Source organism: Sorghum bicolor, chromosome 7 (assembly GCF_000003195.3).
Source record: "Sorghum bicolor cultivar BTx623 chromosome 7, Sorghum_bicolor_NCBIv3, whole genome shotgun sequence".
Taxonomy (NCBI): Eukaryota; Viridiplantae; Streptophyta; class Magnoliopsida; order Poales; family Poaceae; genus Sorghum; species Sorghum bicolor.
Genome location: NC_012876.2, coordinates 17,637,797 through 17,656,184, shown reverse-complemented (window position 1 = coordinate 17,656,184; position 18,388 = coordinate 17,637,797). Strand labels below are relative to the sequence as shown.

Below are 18,388 nucleotides of genomic sequence, written 5' to 3'. Positions count from 1 at the left end.
ACTTTAGAAGCCACAGGAACGAACGGGAGGCCGAACGGGCCCAGGGGCAGGGCGCCCGCACTCCCCCCTTGGGCGCCCGCCCTGGTACAAGCACCAATCACAGAATGGAGTACACCATTACAAAGATCTCGTCGTGCTGATCGAAATGCATATATTATTTGCTATATTTGGAATTCGGAATCAAGAGATATTAATAAAAGAAGGACTCCGCATAAAAGAGCCGCGGGATTAATTGGGCCCAAATTAGATTTTGGTCTATTAAGGCCTATGTGCATTTTAATGAGATATGGTGGAAAGTTTAGTACTACATCGCCTGCTGAACTAAAAACGCACAAAGGAGGAGGACTATATAAGCAAGGCCCCTGGCCCCTAGAGGAGAACATATCATCATAGAGTTGAGAGGTGCCCTCGAAGGATAACCTTTCCTCTATAGAGAATTAGGGCTAGATATTTCAATGTAGTAGATTAGTTCTAGTCGGGAGTTAGGGAGAGCGGAGCTGCGCTCCGGTTCTGGAGAAGTTTTTAGAGTTTTGGTATGTCTTTATATATATTTATTGTAAGACTTATGCTTTAATATATTTATCTTCTCTATATACTTTTATGCCTTTATTATTATCGAGTAGTGTAGTTGTTATATTTTGGCATAGGATCTCCGTTCGCATCGAGTGCTCTAGTTATTCATGGTAATTAGAGTAGTAATCATTAGTGTAGACGTGGTGTCTATACTAGAGGTTACCTGAGGTTGCGCCCAGTCCTGCGGATTGTTGTGGTAGCCCTAGGGTAGTGACAGCCCTAACAGTCGACGTATTCCACCTCGTTCGGATCGGTGTTTGTAGGACCGTAGTCAGAGCTTCCTAGCCCCCTTCTAGTTCTCTTTCTGTGGTTGGTGTTCTGATGTCCCAAAGTGCTAATATGTGATTGCTATATCTATTCATTCTTTGTTATCATAGAACTGAAGTAATAGAGAAGTATACACGAACCCAGGTCTCTCCCGTTGTCCTCCCGCTATGGCTATCTACGCATTTATTATAGAATTCTCACATTTATATTATTAGCTATCATATATCATTTACCCCTACTTTAGTCTAGTTAGTTTATTAAATTAGTAGATGCATGATAGTAAGTTATCAGATTCTTTGACCTTAGCTTCCCAGTGGTAAAATATAAATAACGATACCTGGAATACTTCCGGTAAAATGCTACAATGATGTTCTGTGTGCTTGCGGAATTTTTCTTATTCTTGTTGCACTTAACGAATGTCAACAGTTCAAAAGATTCGTTTCGTCAATTCCGACCAAACTGTGTAATTAATTTTTATTTTCGTCTATATTTAATACTCCATACATACGTCTAAAGATTTAATGTGAAAAATTTTGAAACTAAACAAGGCTGGAGGTGCGAGAATTGGTGTACCTTGAAAGTTGGAACCCCTTGCCAATGGAGTTGTTGGAGACATTGATGAGGTCGTCCTCCTTGAAAAGGTTAGTGAAGTCGATCGGCTGGCCGGGTTCAAAGCCATCGACGGCAGTGAGCCTGAACTCCTGCAGGTGCCGCAGCGAAATTATAGACAAGCAGAAATATTACTACTGCAAAATGGCAAGCACGAGTTCCAATTATCAGGATAAGTATTCAGTGTAATTTAGACTGCATCCCTGCACAACAAAATTATAGAACCACCACCATAGTGCCACATCAAAAGGAGAAAACTGAAAAAAGTTCTTAGAAATTTAGACTGTATCCCTACAAACTGCATTGCATAATCACACGGAGTATATCCTTCATCGGATCCTTCACCGATCTGCTTAGGTGGAACTGCTCTTGTAGCCGCTAAGTAGATCCTTCACCGAATCCGCGGTGCTGCCTCCTGAGCCTGCCGACCGCCGCATCGAGGGAGGCCCGAGCGGTGGAGGGGTGGGTGGCGTGAGAGAGGCCAACGGCCGACCGAGTTGAAGCACGAGGGAGGCGGTGCGTGTGGCTCCGATCCCGCGCCCGCCGACCACGGCCCTTTACAAAAACTGCTGCGGACCCGGGACAGTGATGACAAAACATGAGCTGTCCGCATCGGTGGGGGCCTCATGACAGCACGACTTGCGGCCATGGCGCTCAGCTGGAGCGGGGGAGGACGCCAGAGCCGGAGAGGAGGAGAAGCGGTTTGGGGGAGGGCAAGGACACCTTGGGTTCTAGGGTGGCGTCACGTAAGGTGGCTTGCATGGTGCGGCCGCGGAGTGTGGCGTGTGAAGGAGCGGGGTCAGAAGGCGGAGTGAGAAACCTGGATTTCCCACATCCAATTTGGCCATCGGTTTTATTGTTATTCTTTTATTAGCCATTGATTTTAATGGTGTAGGATTTATGTGTGCATTTTTCTAGATACACAGTGGTTAGAGACTCTAAACAATTTGGTGGGTGGATCAACTATAATTTAAGAATTTCATTATAGTAGAGATGTCATACTCAGACATTATTTGACATATAAAAGTGGTTCCTTAATTGCATATTGTGGAAATAAACTGTTTATGAACTGGTGCTAGAATTATTACAGGGAATCATAGGCAGGGTTATGCAAATGCACACCCACATCGCCACTAATGCACTTTGTTTAGTTTCGGATTTTAGTACTATAGTATTTTCGTTTTTATTTGACAAATATTATCCAATCATAGACTAACTAGGCTCAAAAGATTCATCTCGTGATTTACAGGCAAACTGTACAATTAGTTTTTATTTTCGTCTATATCTAATGCTTCATGTATGTGCTCCAAAATTTGATGTAACGGAGAATCTTGAAAAGTTTTTAAATTTCGGGGTGAACTAAACAAGGCGCTAGAAGGCTAGAACGGAAGACAAGCAGCTTTGTTTTTGTTTAGGGCCATGTTTAGATCTAAAAAGTTTTTGGATTTTGACACTGTAGCATTTTCGTTTTTATTTAATAAATATTGTCTAATCATGGAGTAACTAGGCTTAAAAAATTTGTCTCGCGATTTACAGGCAAACTGTGTAATTAGTTTTTGTTTTCATCTATATTTAGTGCTTCATACATGTGCCGCAAGATTCGATGTGACAGACAATTTTGAAAAGTTTTTGGTTTTTAGGGTGAACTAAGGCCTTGTTTAGTTCCTTCCCGAAATGTTTTCGGGACACTGTAGCACTTTCGTTTGTTTGTGGTAATTATTGTTCAATTATGGACTAACTAGACTCAAAAGATTCGTCTCGTAAATTTCGACCAAACTGTGTAATTAATTTTTATTTTCGTTTATATTTAATACTCCATGCATGCGTCTAAAGATTTGATGTGATGGAGAATCTTGAAAAGTTTTTGGATTTTGGGTGGAAGTAAACAAGGCCTAAACAAGGCCTAGACCGGATTAGAGGAGGGTTCTGTACTGTAGGGGAGCCTGACCGAACAAAAACCTAACCATAACCTTTTCGGCTGTTCTGATGTTGTCTTGTCAACATGACAAAAGAAAACTTCGGGTTCCTAAGTGCAGTTTCCCTTCGAATTTTAGTCAATTATTAATCTTAAGATGGACCAAATCTGTAAACATTAATATTTATAATACCAAAAATATATAATTACATTAACCATGGAATATATATTATAGTAGACATATTTTGAGATATAAATGTTGATATTATTTTTTGATAAACTTTGTTAAACTTAAAATAATTGGATTATTCTAAATCTGAAATTGTATTTTTTTAGAGTAGACTGCATACAAAAATCCTGACACGACAAAACTTATTTCAAGAGAAACCAGTTGAAGAAGCAGTGACCAGATTATCGCTGAAGCTACACCATACCATCGGGGCTTAGGCAGAACAGAAACTATTACCATCGTGCATGCACAGTGGCGGAGCTTGGCCATGAATACAGAGGTGGCCAATATGACATAAATGCAAGAAAAGAAGAACATATTAATGTTTCATTAGCAACTAAAGTAGAAAGCTAAGACTCTTTTGTTGAAATTTGGCTTATGCTGATGTTGTGAGAGAAAAACAGCTAGTGTACACATGGAATGAACATGCAACACAATATTCCGCATTATAAGAACCACACATGTCGAAAGAAAATTTATCCCCCTTTTCAGATTAATTCCAACACCAAATTTTGAAAAAAAAGAAACTAATGTAAATATTTTTTAGAGAATTTTTACAATGGTTGTCGGAAAATGGATGGCTCACGAGAGCCGATCCGACGGCTAAAAAAGCAAAGAAAGCAGGAGGAACCAATTGGAGAGACACCAAATGAGTATTAAATGGTGGGACCATATGCACTAAGTGCATATTAAAATTGGTGGGATGAACCCGGTGAGATAATTCTATTTTTGAGATTTCTTTAGGTAATTAAGGGTAGAATGGTAAACATATAATAGAGAAATAATGTCTGAGTAGTATAAGAATGACTGAAGTATTATGTTTGTCACATGTATTTTTTAATCTAGATAGACCACGCCAAGTCACAAATCCTATCCACTCATCTCTCTGTTCTCCATTCTCAGATACTCGGTGCGAGCGGCACCCTACAGTGTCGGTGTCCTCGGTTGCTGCAGGTGCTGTTGGATAATTGGGTTGGTAGTTTGGGGGTGGTTATGAGTCACGATTTGAGATTCTTCTGCGTCGCAACATTCCATGGAGCTGAGCGGGGAGAATTCTAAGAGGGACGAGTTTTCTCTCTCTCATGGAACTAAGTTGAGTCAGCATGGCACTAAAAAATGGTGCTAAGTTCTCAGTTGATATGAGACACCCATAGTGTGTGTGTGCGCACCCTACGTTCATTGGCAGATCGCTATCTGGGACATTCTACTGTATGTGCTACTCTGGGCGCAATTAATATCATTGTGTGTCTCAACTGCAATTATATGTTAGTCTGAGATCTGTTAGTGAATGTGATTAAGTGATGGGTTCAATGACAGAACTAGTGTTTGATGTCAGGGTTCCGTTATTATCATGTTGTAGTCTGGTTTTGCTTGTAGTTGGGCTGTCAAGGATCTGATGCGCATGCTGTTCCACATTACTTGTAAATGTCATACTTGTTGTAATGTTGCATGTAGCTTTGTTGATGACTCCTGCTACAGCATAAGTTGAAGTTACACAAAACCGTAGCTGTGATGTTTCACTTGTAGTTTGATTTGATAAATGATAATATCTTGCTTTCCCCTTCTAGGGCCTTGTTTAGTTCCGAAAAGTGAAAAGTTTTTGTTTTTGTGACAAATATTATCCAATCATGGACTAACTAGGATTAAAAGATTCGTCTCGTGATTTACAGCTAAACTGTGTAATTAGTTTTTGTTTTTGTCTATATTTAATGTTTCATGCATGTGCTACAAGATTCGATGTGACGGAGAATCTTGAAAACTTTTTGGTTTTCAGGATGAACTAAACAAGGCGAACTTCAATTTATTTTTTTCTTTTTTGATGAACGTTGAACTTCAATTTAATGCCATAAGCCTGGGCAGTGCCCCCACTGACCGGCCCGCTCCAATTCTCTGAGCCCAATCCGGCCGGACAGTTGAGGCAAGGTGTGTGTGTGAGGGAGGTGAGCCACAATTACAACAAAAATTAATTAGCACTAATAATTTTCTTAGGAACCCGAACCAAAAAGTACTCCCAACCACGTAAAGAGCTCCTTTTTTATGGTAGAACCTTGAGCTATCTCCAGCTCAATCATCTTTTAAGCCTTGTTTAGATCTAAAACCTTTTTAGATTTGGACACTGTAGCACTTTTCATTTGTATTTGGCAATTATTATCCAACTATGGATTAATTAAGCTCAAAAGATTCCTCTTGTAAATTATAGGTAATTGTGCAATTAGTTATTTTTTATCTATATTTAATGCTTTATGCATGTGCCACAAGATTCGATATTATGAAAAATCTTGAATTTTTTTGGATTTTGGGTGTAATTAAACAAGGCCTTAGGCCAGTCTCAATAGAGGTTTTATAGAAGTTTCATGTACATTAAATATGCTAACGTGACACTATATCAATGAAGAAAGAAATTATGAGAGTTTCATAAAAGTAAAGATAGTTTTATGAGGATAAAACTCTTCTGTACTGTTTTTGAAATATAAGTGTTTTTGAAAACTAAACCATAAAATTTTCATTGAGTCGGACCTTAGTGTCCGTCCCTTAGTTTCGAGTTTCCAACCGTTTAACTTCAGCGAAGAAATGCCTTTTCACGCCAATTATGCTTAAAAAAAGGCATTCCTTTTTTTATATTTCTTCAAGAGCTGTTGTTGACGGCTATTTCATACCTCTGCGTGCCCTTTTTATTTTAAACTTTGTTGATTCTTTATAAAAACGAAAATTTGATGATTGTAGAAAGGATGTATTCTTTGTTCCAAAAGCTCTGTTCGTTTGGCTGATAAACCATGATAAAAATACTATTTATTAATTTATTATAAAAAAAATATTGCTAAATGATTGATAGATTCTCCAGATAAACTCAAACGAAAGTCATCTCTACTATAATTGAAATCTTCTCAAGGCAAGTCCTACGTGCAAGATCAACGACTCACAGCACAGGTCCTACGGATTAGACGGCTCAGATTAAAAGTATGATGCAGACCTTACACACCTACCGCAACCTCTCCTCAGCCTCCTCCGTGAAAACGAATCGCAGATCGAATCGCAGATGCCGCAACCTCAGCCTCTCCTCCGTCAATAGGAATCACAAATACCGCAGCCTTACTAAAAACCTGAACCTCTCCTCAGCCTCCCGTGAATCGAATTTAGCCTCCCGTCAATCGAAATTTTCCGTCAATACTAAAAAAACTCCCGTCAATCGAATTTTTGAATACACAATTTCCACCTCCTACAACTGGCGCCCGGCCGGCTGGGTGACGCAGCTATATCGGCTAGGTCGCGCGATCCACCTCCGTCTTCCAGCGATCGCCACGCTTGGGATTGAAGTCATCGACTGAATCACGTCGGCTTCGTCAGGTCTTTCCTTCGTATCTTGCTTTCCTCATCGTTGTATATGCATGGATCGGAGGTTCGGTTGTGAATTCCACTGTGCTTCTTCTACTACTGCAAAAAAATATATATTATAAATACTTAGCATCGACTGAAATTCATCTGAAATTTCAATTATAGTAGAGATAGTAGAGATAATATAAATACTTGGCATCGACTGAAATTTATCTGAAATTTATGTGTCTGAATTAATGCCTGCGTTATTATTTGTTTCTCTCTCTAAATTTGTGCATTCTGATTGTTCTGTTGTAGACAACCGCAATCCTTTGAAAAAAAAAGGTGTTGCCTCCTCACCTACTCAATGTCTTCGCCACGAGATACGCCCAATGCACTAAATTGGTGATAAACCGTTGGTATACTCAGGTACATTAACCCAGTACTCTCTTGTATAATTTATGAGCCTCATATAACATATTATAATATGTCATATGCTTCTGGCATTCACTATAGTGAAAAATATCTCTACTATAGAAAATAAATTAAATGTTGATGTCTGGTAACTGACCTTGTGTAATTTGCAACTCTGCAGTGTTGACAGGTGCCAAATCCTCCGCGTCCTCCCGCTGCTGCTTCGGCGGAGGCGTGCCCTCCGTATTCCTGACCGCGGCCAGCTTCTCTGCCAGTCTCTGCTCCACTGCCCTCTGACCCCTTTCTCTGCAAGGAACGGACAATAATCAAATCAAATGAGATGCTCGGTTGAAGCTGGTTTCACTAGATAAGAGCAACAAGACTGCAATGGGTAGGAATCATCGTGATGGTGCTCAACGGGTAGGAAACCAACAGCATGTGGTCTACTAAGCAGATGGTTTGTGATGCATGGCTAGAACGATGAGAAAAAAAGGGAATTCACCTCCTCCTGTTTGCCTCAATGGAGCCAGAACCAGGGAACTGTATCCATCCAATGTCTGGCCTGTGCCTTTAGGTCTTGCAGATCGCCCACAAAAAAGTTTGTGGAATATGGAAGCAATAGGGTCCAAAATTGGCCTGTGACATATACTTATTTCTAGATTACTTGAGTCCTGTATTGCTTGGGAAGTGTTTAGCAATCTAAACTTTCAGAAAAAAAAATCCAAGGACAATTATATGCAGAACCCAAAATTGGCCTGTGACATATTAATAAGTTTATGAGATAAAAAAAAGTTTACATTTACTTCTTTCTAGATTACTTGAGTCCTATATTGCTTGGCAAGTGTTTAGCAATCTAAACTTTCAGAAAAAAAATCCAAGGACAATTATATATGCAGAACCCTAGAGCTAGGAATCCATAAAATGATACTTAGAGTATGGCTTCCCTTGGTCAGTCTCTAGAGCTAGGGGAAGAAACAGAGCATACCCTGTCAAAGAATACTGCCAACATCCTTTCCTCATCACCACGAGCTTTCCTAGAAAAAAAATGCAGCTTTAGGAAAATAACCAACATAAAGAGAAAAGGAAACACACCCATCCAGTCCAGTTGATACTATTAGAGGTTAAACAAAAGGGAACAAAACAGCAAGGGCCCATGTTTCCATCCATAATGCCAATTGTTAACTCGATGCTGAAGGAGTGGCAGGACATGTGATGCTCAAGATTGACAAGGATAAAAAATTCAATATGCACCTCACCAAATCAGCATATATTGGCTCTGTCCAATTTGCACAATCTAGCCCGAGGCTTCGAAATGCTGGTGAAAAGAAAAGGTTAAAATGTATTAAAATCAACAGGCAAGAACCATTCATACTTGTGCAGGTAGACTTGTACTCTGCCAGAGGCTAGACCGCTCCATTGTTTATCTACTGAATTTACTATTTTACATTTCAACCTCAGCATAGTAGCCATATTGGAGTAAAATACAGTGCAATAGAACTTGGTAATAAGGGTGTGAAGAATAGAAGTATATTTTTTGTGTTTCGCACCTACATTGAAAGCTTGGCGATTGCCGAAACGGTAGACATCTGCAAGAACTCTGGAGGAACAGAAACACAAAATACTCAATCAGAAACATTGACTGTTCTGGATCAGCAATGTAGAGGAGTTTGAGAGAAAGAAAACATGTCACTCCACAAAAGCTCATAAAAGCTTAGTAGTATTTGTTCAACAACGAAAGCATGGTGCAGCTATTACAAATAATCAATGGAGAAAGTGTTCGCAAAGAAATAATCAGATACTACCACATCGCTTGACTGTGGCACTTGTCTGCACCAATTACCTCTGAGCAAATCCAATTCCATCGACTTTCAACATTTCATATAGCAGTTCTAATTTCAAATTTTCTAATCCCCGTGGCCAGATGGGCAGTAGCGGAAACAGCTCTACTTTAGTAGCTTGAGAAGCTAGCATAGCGAAGAAACAGACAAGGGCGATCCATTTGGAACTTGACAAGAAATCGACGAACTAAGCGCTACAAAGATAGGATTTTTAACGGGCCTCACCCTTCCACCTCCAGAAGCAAGCCAAGATCCGGCGGGGCAGAGTTCTCCGGCGACGAGGAGGAGCACCGGAGCGGCGGCGCCGGGAGCCGGCGGCCAGGTCCCGCGGCGACGGCGGCGGCGCGGAGGGGAGCAGATGCAGAGGCGGCCGAGGAGGTGCGCACGGAAGCGGAAGACTTCGCGGTCTCCGGCGGGGACGCCCGGAGCGGGACGCACCGAGCGGCAGCTGCAGCTGTGGCGGCAGACATGATGGGCGAGGTGGAGTAGACGGTTGCTCGCTTCTCCTCACCACGACGCCGTCGAGGACCAGGGTCAGGGAAGAAGAGGGGTCCGGGGGAAGCGTGTTCACGAGGATGACATGTTCCTGGCCACCTCGCCGGGCAGATCCTAGCGCCGCCTCGCCGCGGCCCTGGGTCCCCGCCCCCGCCGCCGTTCGCCTCCGCCGCGGCCGCCGTGGTGCCGACCGTTGGGTGTCCGGACAGTCAGCTCACCTGCGCCGCGCACCTCCCGCTCCGCCGACTGAGTCAGCGGAGGCGTCCGCCGACCCCCCGCGTCCCCGCCTCGCTTCCCTCGCCGCCCCCACCTCCGGATGCGCCTCCCACCTGCGCCTCTCATCTGGAAGCTACGGCCGGTGCTCAAAGCTCGGCAGCTGGTCGGTCCGTATGGGGTGTTGGGTGGATAAGGAAGGACTGAGAAAGTGGTCAGAGCTCTTTTTTTTTAGCTAGGAGAGTGGACAGAGGTCGATACTTCTATTCTTTTCACACTCGGGCATATGGCCCAATTAACTTGTCAAAAAGAAATAATAATAATAACTAATCCTCGTTTGCCATGCACAGCACTCAACTTCACTGAGGATGGAATTTTTGGCGGACATTTTGGCAAGCAAAGCAAACGAATGTTTCGACAACATCCCTAAAGATGTCCAATATATGATTAAAGAATTAGACATAATGTAACATAAATGCTCATAATACGACAAATAGCTCTATTATACCTTGTTATATGAAAAAATATTGTCGAACTATAATTTTTGTTTTTAAAAACATTCCAATGATTGTGGTATACATGCTCAAATATAATTGTGTAAAAATTAAACTATAAAATAAAATCATTGAATGTTTTTATATACATCTCCGAGATAAAATCGTAGCGTTAGCACGGGCACTATACTAGTAGCTTTTAGTTACAAAGGTTTTACTACTTTACTCTGTAGCTAAAAAAATACTTTATTTTGGAACGAAGGTAGGGTCGCCACCCATTCTTGAGATGCTTGTTTTCTACTTAGGCCTTGTTTAGTTCCTTACCTAAAATTTTTTCATCCATCACATTGAATCTTTAGACACATACGTAGAGCATTAAATGTAGACGAAAATAAAAACTAATTGCACAGTTTGGTTATAAATCACGATACGAATTTTTAAGTCTAATTAGCCCATGATTAGCCATAACTGCTACAGTAACCCCACATGTGCTAATGACAGATTAATTAGGCTTGATAAATTCGTCTCATAGTTTCCAGACGAGCTATGAATTTGTTTTTTTATTAGTCTATATTTAATACTTCAAATATATACCGACATATTTGATATGACACCCAAAAAATTTTCATTTTGAAACTAAACAATGCCTTACATTAGACTATGTTTGGTTTCTTCTTTTTTTTTCAAATATTTGGACGCATACATATACATAGAGTACTAAATATATACTATTTATAAAACTAAAAATATAGGTAGAGAATAATTTGCGAGACGAATTATTTGAGCTTAATTAGTCGAACACTAATTATCAAATAAAACGAAATACTACAGTACTTATTACATTTAACACCCCCAACTAACCACCCTCTTATTACAATAATGGAAAAAGGCTGATTTATTAAAAAAAACGTATTCGTTTGACTAATAAGTCATGGTGGCTGATTTATTGTAAGAGAAAAATACTGCTGAATGGCAGGTTCGTCGGTTAATAAGGGCCTGTTTAGATTAGGAACGAAAATTTTTTGCGTGTCACATCGGATGTGTCGGAAGGATGTCGGGAGGGATTTTTAGAAACTAATAAAAAAACAAATTACATAGCTCGTCAGGAAACTGCAAGACAAATTTATTAAGTATAATTAATCTATCATTAGCATATGTGGGTTACTGTAGCACTTAAGGCTAATCATAGAGTAACTAGGCTTAAAAGATTCGTCTCGCGATTCTCAACTAAACTATGTAATTAGTTTATTTTTTATCTATATTTAATGTTTCATGTATATGTCCAAAGATTCGATGGGATGGATGAAAAATTTTTGGGTGGGAAACTAAACAGGGCCTAAGTCAAACGAACAAGGCAGCTCCAGACCTGACACGACAATAATGACCAGAGCTTCCCTGCTACGTCAAGCATGTCAGTAAAGCTAACATGAGGAATTGTTGCCTTTTTCATTCAGAAAATTCAGTGAAAGCATTTAGCGCATTATTTGGTTAATATGGTAAATTCCCACTATTTTCGAGCTTAGGCCTATCTGAAAGTTTAGAAACATGTCATACGATATATTTTGAGCCATTTTATGGATCAGCCACCTCCACCTGTAAGCAAAAATGCCCTCACATAGCTTTATTTCATATTTACATGCATCACTGTTGGAAAAGCTTCGCTTCTCAGTTGCCTATGTAAGCCAGGTGGGGCGACTACAAGAATTTCAAATATGAGGCGCAGAAGCCTTCAGCTTATTATGCTAGAACAACATGGCCACCATTATCCAGACCTTGCAAGGACAGCTGCTGCTGTTGCCGCAATCTCATTTCGAAGTCCTCCAAATATTCTCTACTGTTGATCTCTGTCAACCTGTAAAAGCACAAAGCAGAACAGAAGGCATCAGTTAAATACGAGCTTAAAGGGTTGATTGTGATTTGTGAACTGTGATTCGACATGGCAGGCGGAGCACTGATCTGAAATCTATATACATTAGCAAACACACATTTCCAGTACCTGCTAATCGTACGATCCTTGGCAAATCCTAGCTCATTGTCCACACACAGGTCAGGATTGTCACTTTTCTGTGAGCGCGAAGATCTTGGTGAAACCTTCTGTGCTTCAGCAACAGTCACGATATTCTCAAACAGATCTATTGGTCCAGCCTCAGCTGTACATAACAACCTTGCTTTGTTCTCGTACATAACCTAAAAAATCATTCATTATTTGAAGATAAGAACATGTAGGCTGCAATATGCAAAATCTATTGGTGGAGAGGGGAAATGCATCTTTGTTGTTTATATTCAAGTATAATTTTGAAGTATTATGGACTACTGCCTGTAATCAGAAACCTCCTTATATACCAAAACTGAATGGGTTAGTTTTGAGGTGTCATCAGTTGAAAATTGAAATATAGAAAAACAAAACATTGCCTGCTCATATTGAGGCTGAGACAAACTTAAACATAATAAAATGAGACATAACAAGGATCATACATCAATCAGTGTGACGAACCGATAAGCTGATGTTCTGTTACTAGACCCAAACTTTGGAACACCATCAAGTGCCAGGGTGTGAAATTTTTCTGCACAGCAATGTTTGGGTTATCAGTTAGGTTATGTCAAGAGTAAATTTTGTAATCCAAATACTAGAAATTACATTGCAGCAATATGCTTACTAAAAAGTCCAAAATAATCTGCTGCGCCTAAAGGTTTATCACAAAGGTCTTCAAAAGGAAAATACGCACAACCATTTGCTCCAAGGGGAACCTGCAAAGTCATGTTTAAGTAATATATAAAAAATAATGCGTTTTAGTGGGCTGCTTTCGAATGCTTCTACAATGCGTCCATACCGGTAATTTCCTTCCCATAATTACTTCAACAGTTTGTGGGCTGGGTTCGTCATCTCCAATTAAAGACTGGAGCCTCTGTTTCAGAAGTGTATTGTAATGTTTTCCGACGAAATAGAAACCTTGCTCAGCCTGCTCAGATATCAGTTCAAAGATATTAGATAGCTAGAGAAGGGAAGGGGGAAGAAACCAAAGGACTACTAGTAGCTTGCAGAAGTTGGTAACATACAGAACCCATTTGGCGATAGTCCACTGCAGATCCAATGGGGTGCGCGATGCACCTTTCCTGCAATGGTCCACAAAAGTAAACACCACCACACTAGGTACTAGCATATTAAACTTCGATTGACAATGCAGAGAAATTGATAAATGTGAAACCACTCATACTTTCAAGGTATCAATGAATGGCAAGAAAAGGTCCCGCTGTAAGCCACCTTCATAAAGCTTATCTGGAGCGCGGTTAGAAGTCGAAACAAGAATCTGAGCACAAGACATGCAAATAAATCCATGTCAAAAGTTGGTGTATTGTATAGATAACCTCAGTAATTAGTCCCCATAAGAAAATGGAAGAAAATAGTAGCCACATACAACGCCTTTGCTGAACAATTGTCTAAACAGCCGGTTCAGAATCATAGCATCAGCAACATCAGTTACCTGTGCAGTATAGTTGGGCTTGTTATAAACATATATACTGGACATTGTTGGAATATATAACCTCAGAGAAGTGTACCATAAACTCATCAAGACATAATATGATGGCCTCATCTGAAATCTCAGCTGCTACAACATCAAGGGGATCTGAAACACCTTTATGCATCTGCATATAGACAAGTGTCATGACAATGATTATCATATCTTCCTGAAGCTTGGAGCATGGCACTTATGAGGCAGTTTGCACATATAAACAAATTACCTGAAGATGACTATGTACGTTCAACATGAAATCATGAAAGTGAATACGTTTTTTTCTCCAGTTAGATGGCCTGCCAAGACACAATAATATCAGTTATCTAAAGTGAAGAATGTGTGCAAGTACTTGTCTAAATATTATTGTAAAAAGCCATGAGATTTGTATGTAAACTCTGTCGTTTCCAGATTATTTGGAACAAAACTATCTTGCTGAATGTATAAAATGACAAGAAAGATATGCCAGTATTTCATTCTTTCCGTCTAGTTTATCCATCAACAAGAGAAATATGACAGGATATCTCTTGGCCACAGGCACTACAGATTCCATCTAAAAATTAGAGAACTGCAAAGGCATCATGCACAAATTTTGTCTATTTGCTTATCTTTCATCTAAGTCATTTATCCTGGGAGTCCATAAATTGGAATAGCCCCAGCATCGCGTAAATTTCATGATATGTTCTACAGCATGTGCTGGGATATAATCAGGGAAGATCTATGAACTTCACGATCAATCCCAACATCAGAAAGCCTAAAAATATTCTATTAATGATTCAGTCATTATCATAGTGACTAAGACGTATAATCACATTGAATACATGCCAATTTCTTAACTACTTTTGCACTTAGGTTCTAAAAAAGCTTTTAACCAACAAACTGCAATAGGTTATTCCTAGTCATCACTATATAGAGTGCCTAAGAATGCAACTCATGGTGAACTATTTCTGATTTCAAGCCTTTTCTTCAATATGGCTTGCGCAACCTATAATGAAATAAATCAAGGTATAGTTTATATGTGAACAAACATATTTGATACATATCTGTACGAACGACTTTTTGGCTATAGACCAATTATCTAACATGTTTCTCCTAAGCAGATAAAAATCAAAGTTTAGCACTGAGAATCCTCAAATATAGGGTACTTGCTCTAATTTTGTGTATGTAGTACACCAGTGGCATGGAATTACATTACAGGTAAAACTACAATTACCATACAGCTAAATTCCTAAAGTTCTTCATAGATAAAAATTGTCAATGTGCCAAGATAAAAACTGGTTGCTCTTATCCTAGAAGGCTAGAACTGATGGACTTACAGCTGTTCATAGAACAGGTCCATAAGCATCGTTTTCCCTGTACCGACACCACCATAGAGGTAAAGCCCCTTAACTGGAGCATAGGTAGAAGGCTGAGTAATGAGGCGGGACCATAGCCATCGACTCCTTCAATATCAAAGACTAAGGTTAAGATAATGCAGTAAATACAAAATATTTCACCTCAGTGCACTAAAACTGCTCTTACCGTCCTGATTTCTCAGATGACTTATATCTGTCCAGCTTGCAATCTTCTTCATTCTCAATCAACTCCTTATAGAGCCTTTGTAATTGTTGAATTGTATCAACCTGTATGAGTCAGTAAAGAGGTGGGGAAACTTTTTACCACAGAATTGATGGAAGCTATCCAAGAAATGAAACCTTTGGTCAAGGACCAGAACGACACCTGAAAGCTATCACCATCTACTAGCTCTCCTGATGCTATTCTCCTATCATATTCCACCATCGGACCACCTCCTCTAATATCTACAGAAAAATTGAAGAAAGCAAATAAGTTGATTCAAATGGCCCCCAAGGCCCCAAAAATAAAAGATAGAAAGGCACCACACATAAAGAGAAATGAGAAGTGAACCTTTGATCGAATCAGCCGCTATAGTGGAGAACATGGACTTCATCAACTCCACGGCAGGGCTTGCAAATCTGCTAGTTTCACTATTACGGCATAACATGCTCAGTGAACGAGTTGTCGAACTGCACATGATTAAAGCATTCTGCTGCCTGATCAATCTGGTGGCTGGTGACTGCCTCTCTGCATGATGCTGGGTGAAACGATGACGCTGTCGAAGCGACCGAACGACTGATCTCATCTTCCACCTCGTATCTTATTTTTTCCACTTTCTAGGCAGGCACCACAAGGAAGCTATGAGCTTACAAATGCAGCAGACCAAGGTTCCATTAAAGAAAGATACAGGGTACACCTCCTAAGAGTAGCATATTACTGGCCGTGTGACCAAAGAAGCATCAATCATGTGCACAAACAAGGAATCTCAAAAGTAATTAAGCAAGTTAAATAAATGGGGTGGGAGCAAGACACATGGAATCTACCATCATAAAAGGTGCGAGTAGTAATCAAGAAAATGACATGGAAAAGGTGTTCAATAGTAAAGAAATGCAGGCACTACATACTACTACCCTGCAATTAATAATTAGTTCAATATAAAGACCAATAAAGAAGCACTTAAAGTTTCCAGAGAAGAACTAGGAACTCGTATCCAATTAACCAGTACGGAGTATCACTACAGCTCCATGGCTCCATCGATCGGCACAAGCTCCATGGGCAGATGAAATACTACTATTTAATCCCTTCGAAGCAGGAAACCAAGAGGCCGAGATGTGTAAATTCTTGCACGGTGGGCTAAAAGGTAACGCCAGCTCCAAGATTATGGGAGCACTGTTGCGACGGTTTCTCAAAAAGATGGAAACTAGGTACGGATCGAGGAAGACGAAACTGTATCGGCGCCCGCTAACGGCAGCAGGTAACAAGAAATGTACCAAATGGGGAAATCCGAGCTCCAGATTTTGCGGAATCACAGAGCAATCCTGAAGGAGTGATCTACGTAAGCTGGAACTAAAGAAGACCAGCCGCCTCATCTCACCTGACTACCTGAGCGGAGAACTCTGGCGCACGAACGGCCAGCTGCCCTGGCCCCGCCCGACACCTGACGGCGCCGCGCAAGCCTTCCGAAGAGGGATGCCGCGACGATTCGCTGCGGCACAGCAGGAGACGCCCCGGCGCCACACCGCGGCCACCCAACGCGGCAATTAGAATTTAGAAGGCGGCGTCCGCCGGCGGGCAGGCACTCCAACAGAGAGGGAGGAGACGGAGAGTGAGCGAGGGGACAGCGACGGCGCCTGCAGAGTCTGTACCTGTAGTAGAACCACCTTTCCTAATCCAATCCAATAATAGGAAAGAAAAAAAAAAAGGTCGAGAACAATCGAATCAGAGTTGTGATCCCTGGAAACCAGGTGAGAAATCGAACTCGGGCCAGCCAAGAAACCGAAACCACGCCGGCCGCCGCTGCCTCTGGCCGCTCCGTCTCCCTGACTCGACAGCGACGAGTGCCCCCAGGAGCGCGCTTCTCGTCCTGAGACGTCAGGAAAGAGAACTGACAACAACCGCCATGGATGCCGCCACGTCACGTCAGTTGACTCGGGGCTGGATTGTGCCAACACAACTTTTCTTTGTCTTACGCCATGTTTTCTTTATACACTGTTTTAGGGCGTACGCAATGCGCGAGTCTCGGCTGATGATGGTCTACTCAGACAATAGGCTGGATGCCACCTAAGGCCGTTCCCCACCTAAAATTTTTTCGTCCATCCCATCAAATCTTTGCACACATGCATAGAATATTAAATATATATAAAAAATAAACTAATTACACAGTTTGAATGAAAAACATGAGACGAATCTTTTAAGCCTAGTTACTCCATGATTAGCCTTAAGTGCTACAGTAACTCACATGTGCTAATGATAGATTAATTATGCTTAATAGATTTGTCTTGTAGTTTCCTGATAAGCTATGTAATTTGTTTTTTATTAGTTTGTAAAACCCCCTTCCAACATCCTTCCGACACATCAGATGTGACATCCAAAAAATTTTCATCTCCAATCTAAACAGGGCCTAAAGATAAAAACAGTGGCTAGCATAAAAAAATAGAGAAAGAGAAAATGAATGAGAACATGCATAATGATAGAGATTATATGGAACTTCTATATCTATTAATTTTTATAGACACTATATATAGAAATCATGGTCCCAATGAATAGTTTTTATGGAATAGTTTTTTATCCAATTACATTTATTTTTTTATTCTCAATCAATCACATCATTTCATGTCTTGGTTCTTGTGGGGGTATAAACCTCTATACCCTTACGGCTAGACTTGGGCCAGGAGGCTTGGCCCATCACGAAGACAGTTCGAGGCTTGATCCAACTGCTCGGAGTTTCGCGCAAGGAAACAAGACATGGAGATCAAGCCGGATTCTAGTCGGTTAGAATAGGAATTGATATCATGTTATCTATGGCAATTGTAACCGACTAGAATTAGTTTCCAGATCTGTAACCCTGCCCTCCGAACTATATAAGGAGGGACAAGAGACCCCCTAGGTCGATTCATCTCATCTCAACACAATCCAATACAATCAGACGTAGGACGTAGGTATTACGCCCACACGGCGGCCGA

The 18,388-nt window shown here is 40.7% G+C and overlaps 2 protein-coding genes across 4 annotated transcripts; both read right to left on the bottom strand.

The window, feature by feature from the left end:
* On the bottom strand, positions 6,684–9,935 carry LOC8073280. 2 transcript variants are annotated; one of them, XM_002444090.2, is made up of 6 exons: positions 9,383–9,934; positions 8,867–8,916; positions 8,571–8,634; positions 8,305–8,353; positions 7,477–7,625; positions 6,684–7,025 (listed from the first exon to the last, which is right to left on the bottom strand). In XM_002444090.2, the coding sequence occupies exons 1-6, from the start codon at positions 9,625–9,627 to the stop codon at positions 6,935–6,937; spliced, it is 648 nt and encodes a 215-aa protein (XP_002444135.2). In that variant the 5' UTR covers positions 9,628–9,934; the 3' UTR covers positions 6,684–6,934. The 2 variants fall into 2 exon arrangements, 1 of the variants encoding a protein (XP_002444135.2); XR_002455237.1 differs by lacking the exon at positions 6,684–7,025 and adding an exon at positions 7,822–7,955 and having other exon boundaries at positions 7,520–7,625; positions 9,383–9,935.
* On the bottom strand, positions 11,896–17,367 carry LOC8073279 (lactation elevated protein 1). Of its 2 annotated transcripts, none has more exons than XM_002444089.2 (15): positions 16,801–17,367; positions 15,777–16,042; positions 15,591–15,670; positions 15,393–15,493; positions 15,188–15,313; positions 14,101–14,170; positions 13,918–14,004; positions 13,776–13,841; positions 13,575–13,667; positions 13,417–13,473; positions 13,191–13,319; positions 13,017–13,107; positions 12,835–12,923; positions 12,356–12,546; positions 11,896–12,211 (listed from the first exon to the last, which is right to left on the bottom strand). In XM_002444089.2, the coding sequence occupies exons 2-15, from the start codon at positions 16,009–16,011 to the stop codon at positions 12,097–12,099; spliced, it is 1,530 nt and encodes a 509-aa protein (XP_002444134.1). In that variant the 5' UTR covers positions 16,012–16,042; positions 16,801–17,367; the 3' UTR covers positions 11,896–12,096. The 2 variants fall into 2 exon arrangements, with proteins under 2 accessions (XP_002444134.1, XP_021319855.1); XM_021464180.1 differs by having other exon boundaries at positions 16,809–17,367.

Coding starts and splice junctions, on each gene's coding strand:
- LOC8073279 (XM_002444089.2), bottom strand. CDS start 16,011: ATGAGATCAGTCGTTCGGTCGCTTCGACAGCGTCATCGTTTCACCCAG. Junction 15,494..15,590: donor TAGATGGTGATAGCTTTCAG/GTGTCGTTCTGG, acceptor TGACTCATACAG/GTTGATACAATTCAACAATT. Junction 13,668..13,775: donor AATTGTTCAGCAAAGGCGTT/GTATGTGGCTAC, acceptor TCTTGTGCTCAG/ATTCTTGTTTCGACTTCTAA.
- LOC8073280 (XM_002444090.2), bottom strand. CDS start 9,627: ATGTCTGCCGCCACAGCTGCAGCTGCCGCTCGGTGCGTCCCGCTCCGG. Junction 8,917..9,382: donor TTGCTTCTGGAGGTGGAAGG/GTGAGGCCCGTT, acceptor CTGTTCCTCCAG/AGTTCTTGCAGATGTCTACC. Junction 8,635..8,866: donor TCGCCAAGCTTTCAATGTAG/GTGCGAAACACA, acceptor TCTTTTCACCAG/CATTTCGAAGCCTCGGGCTA.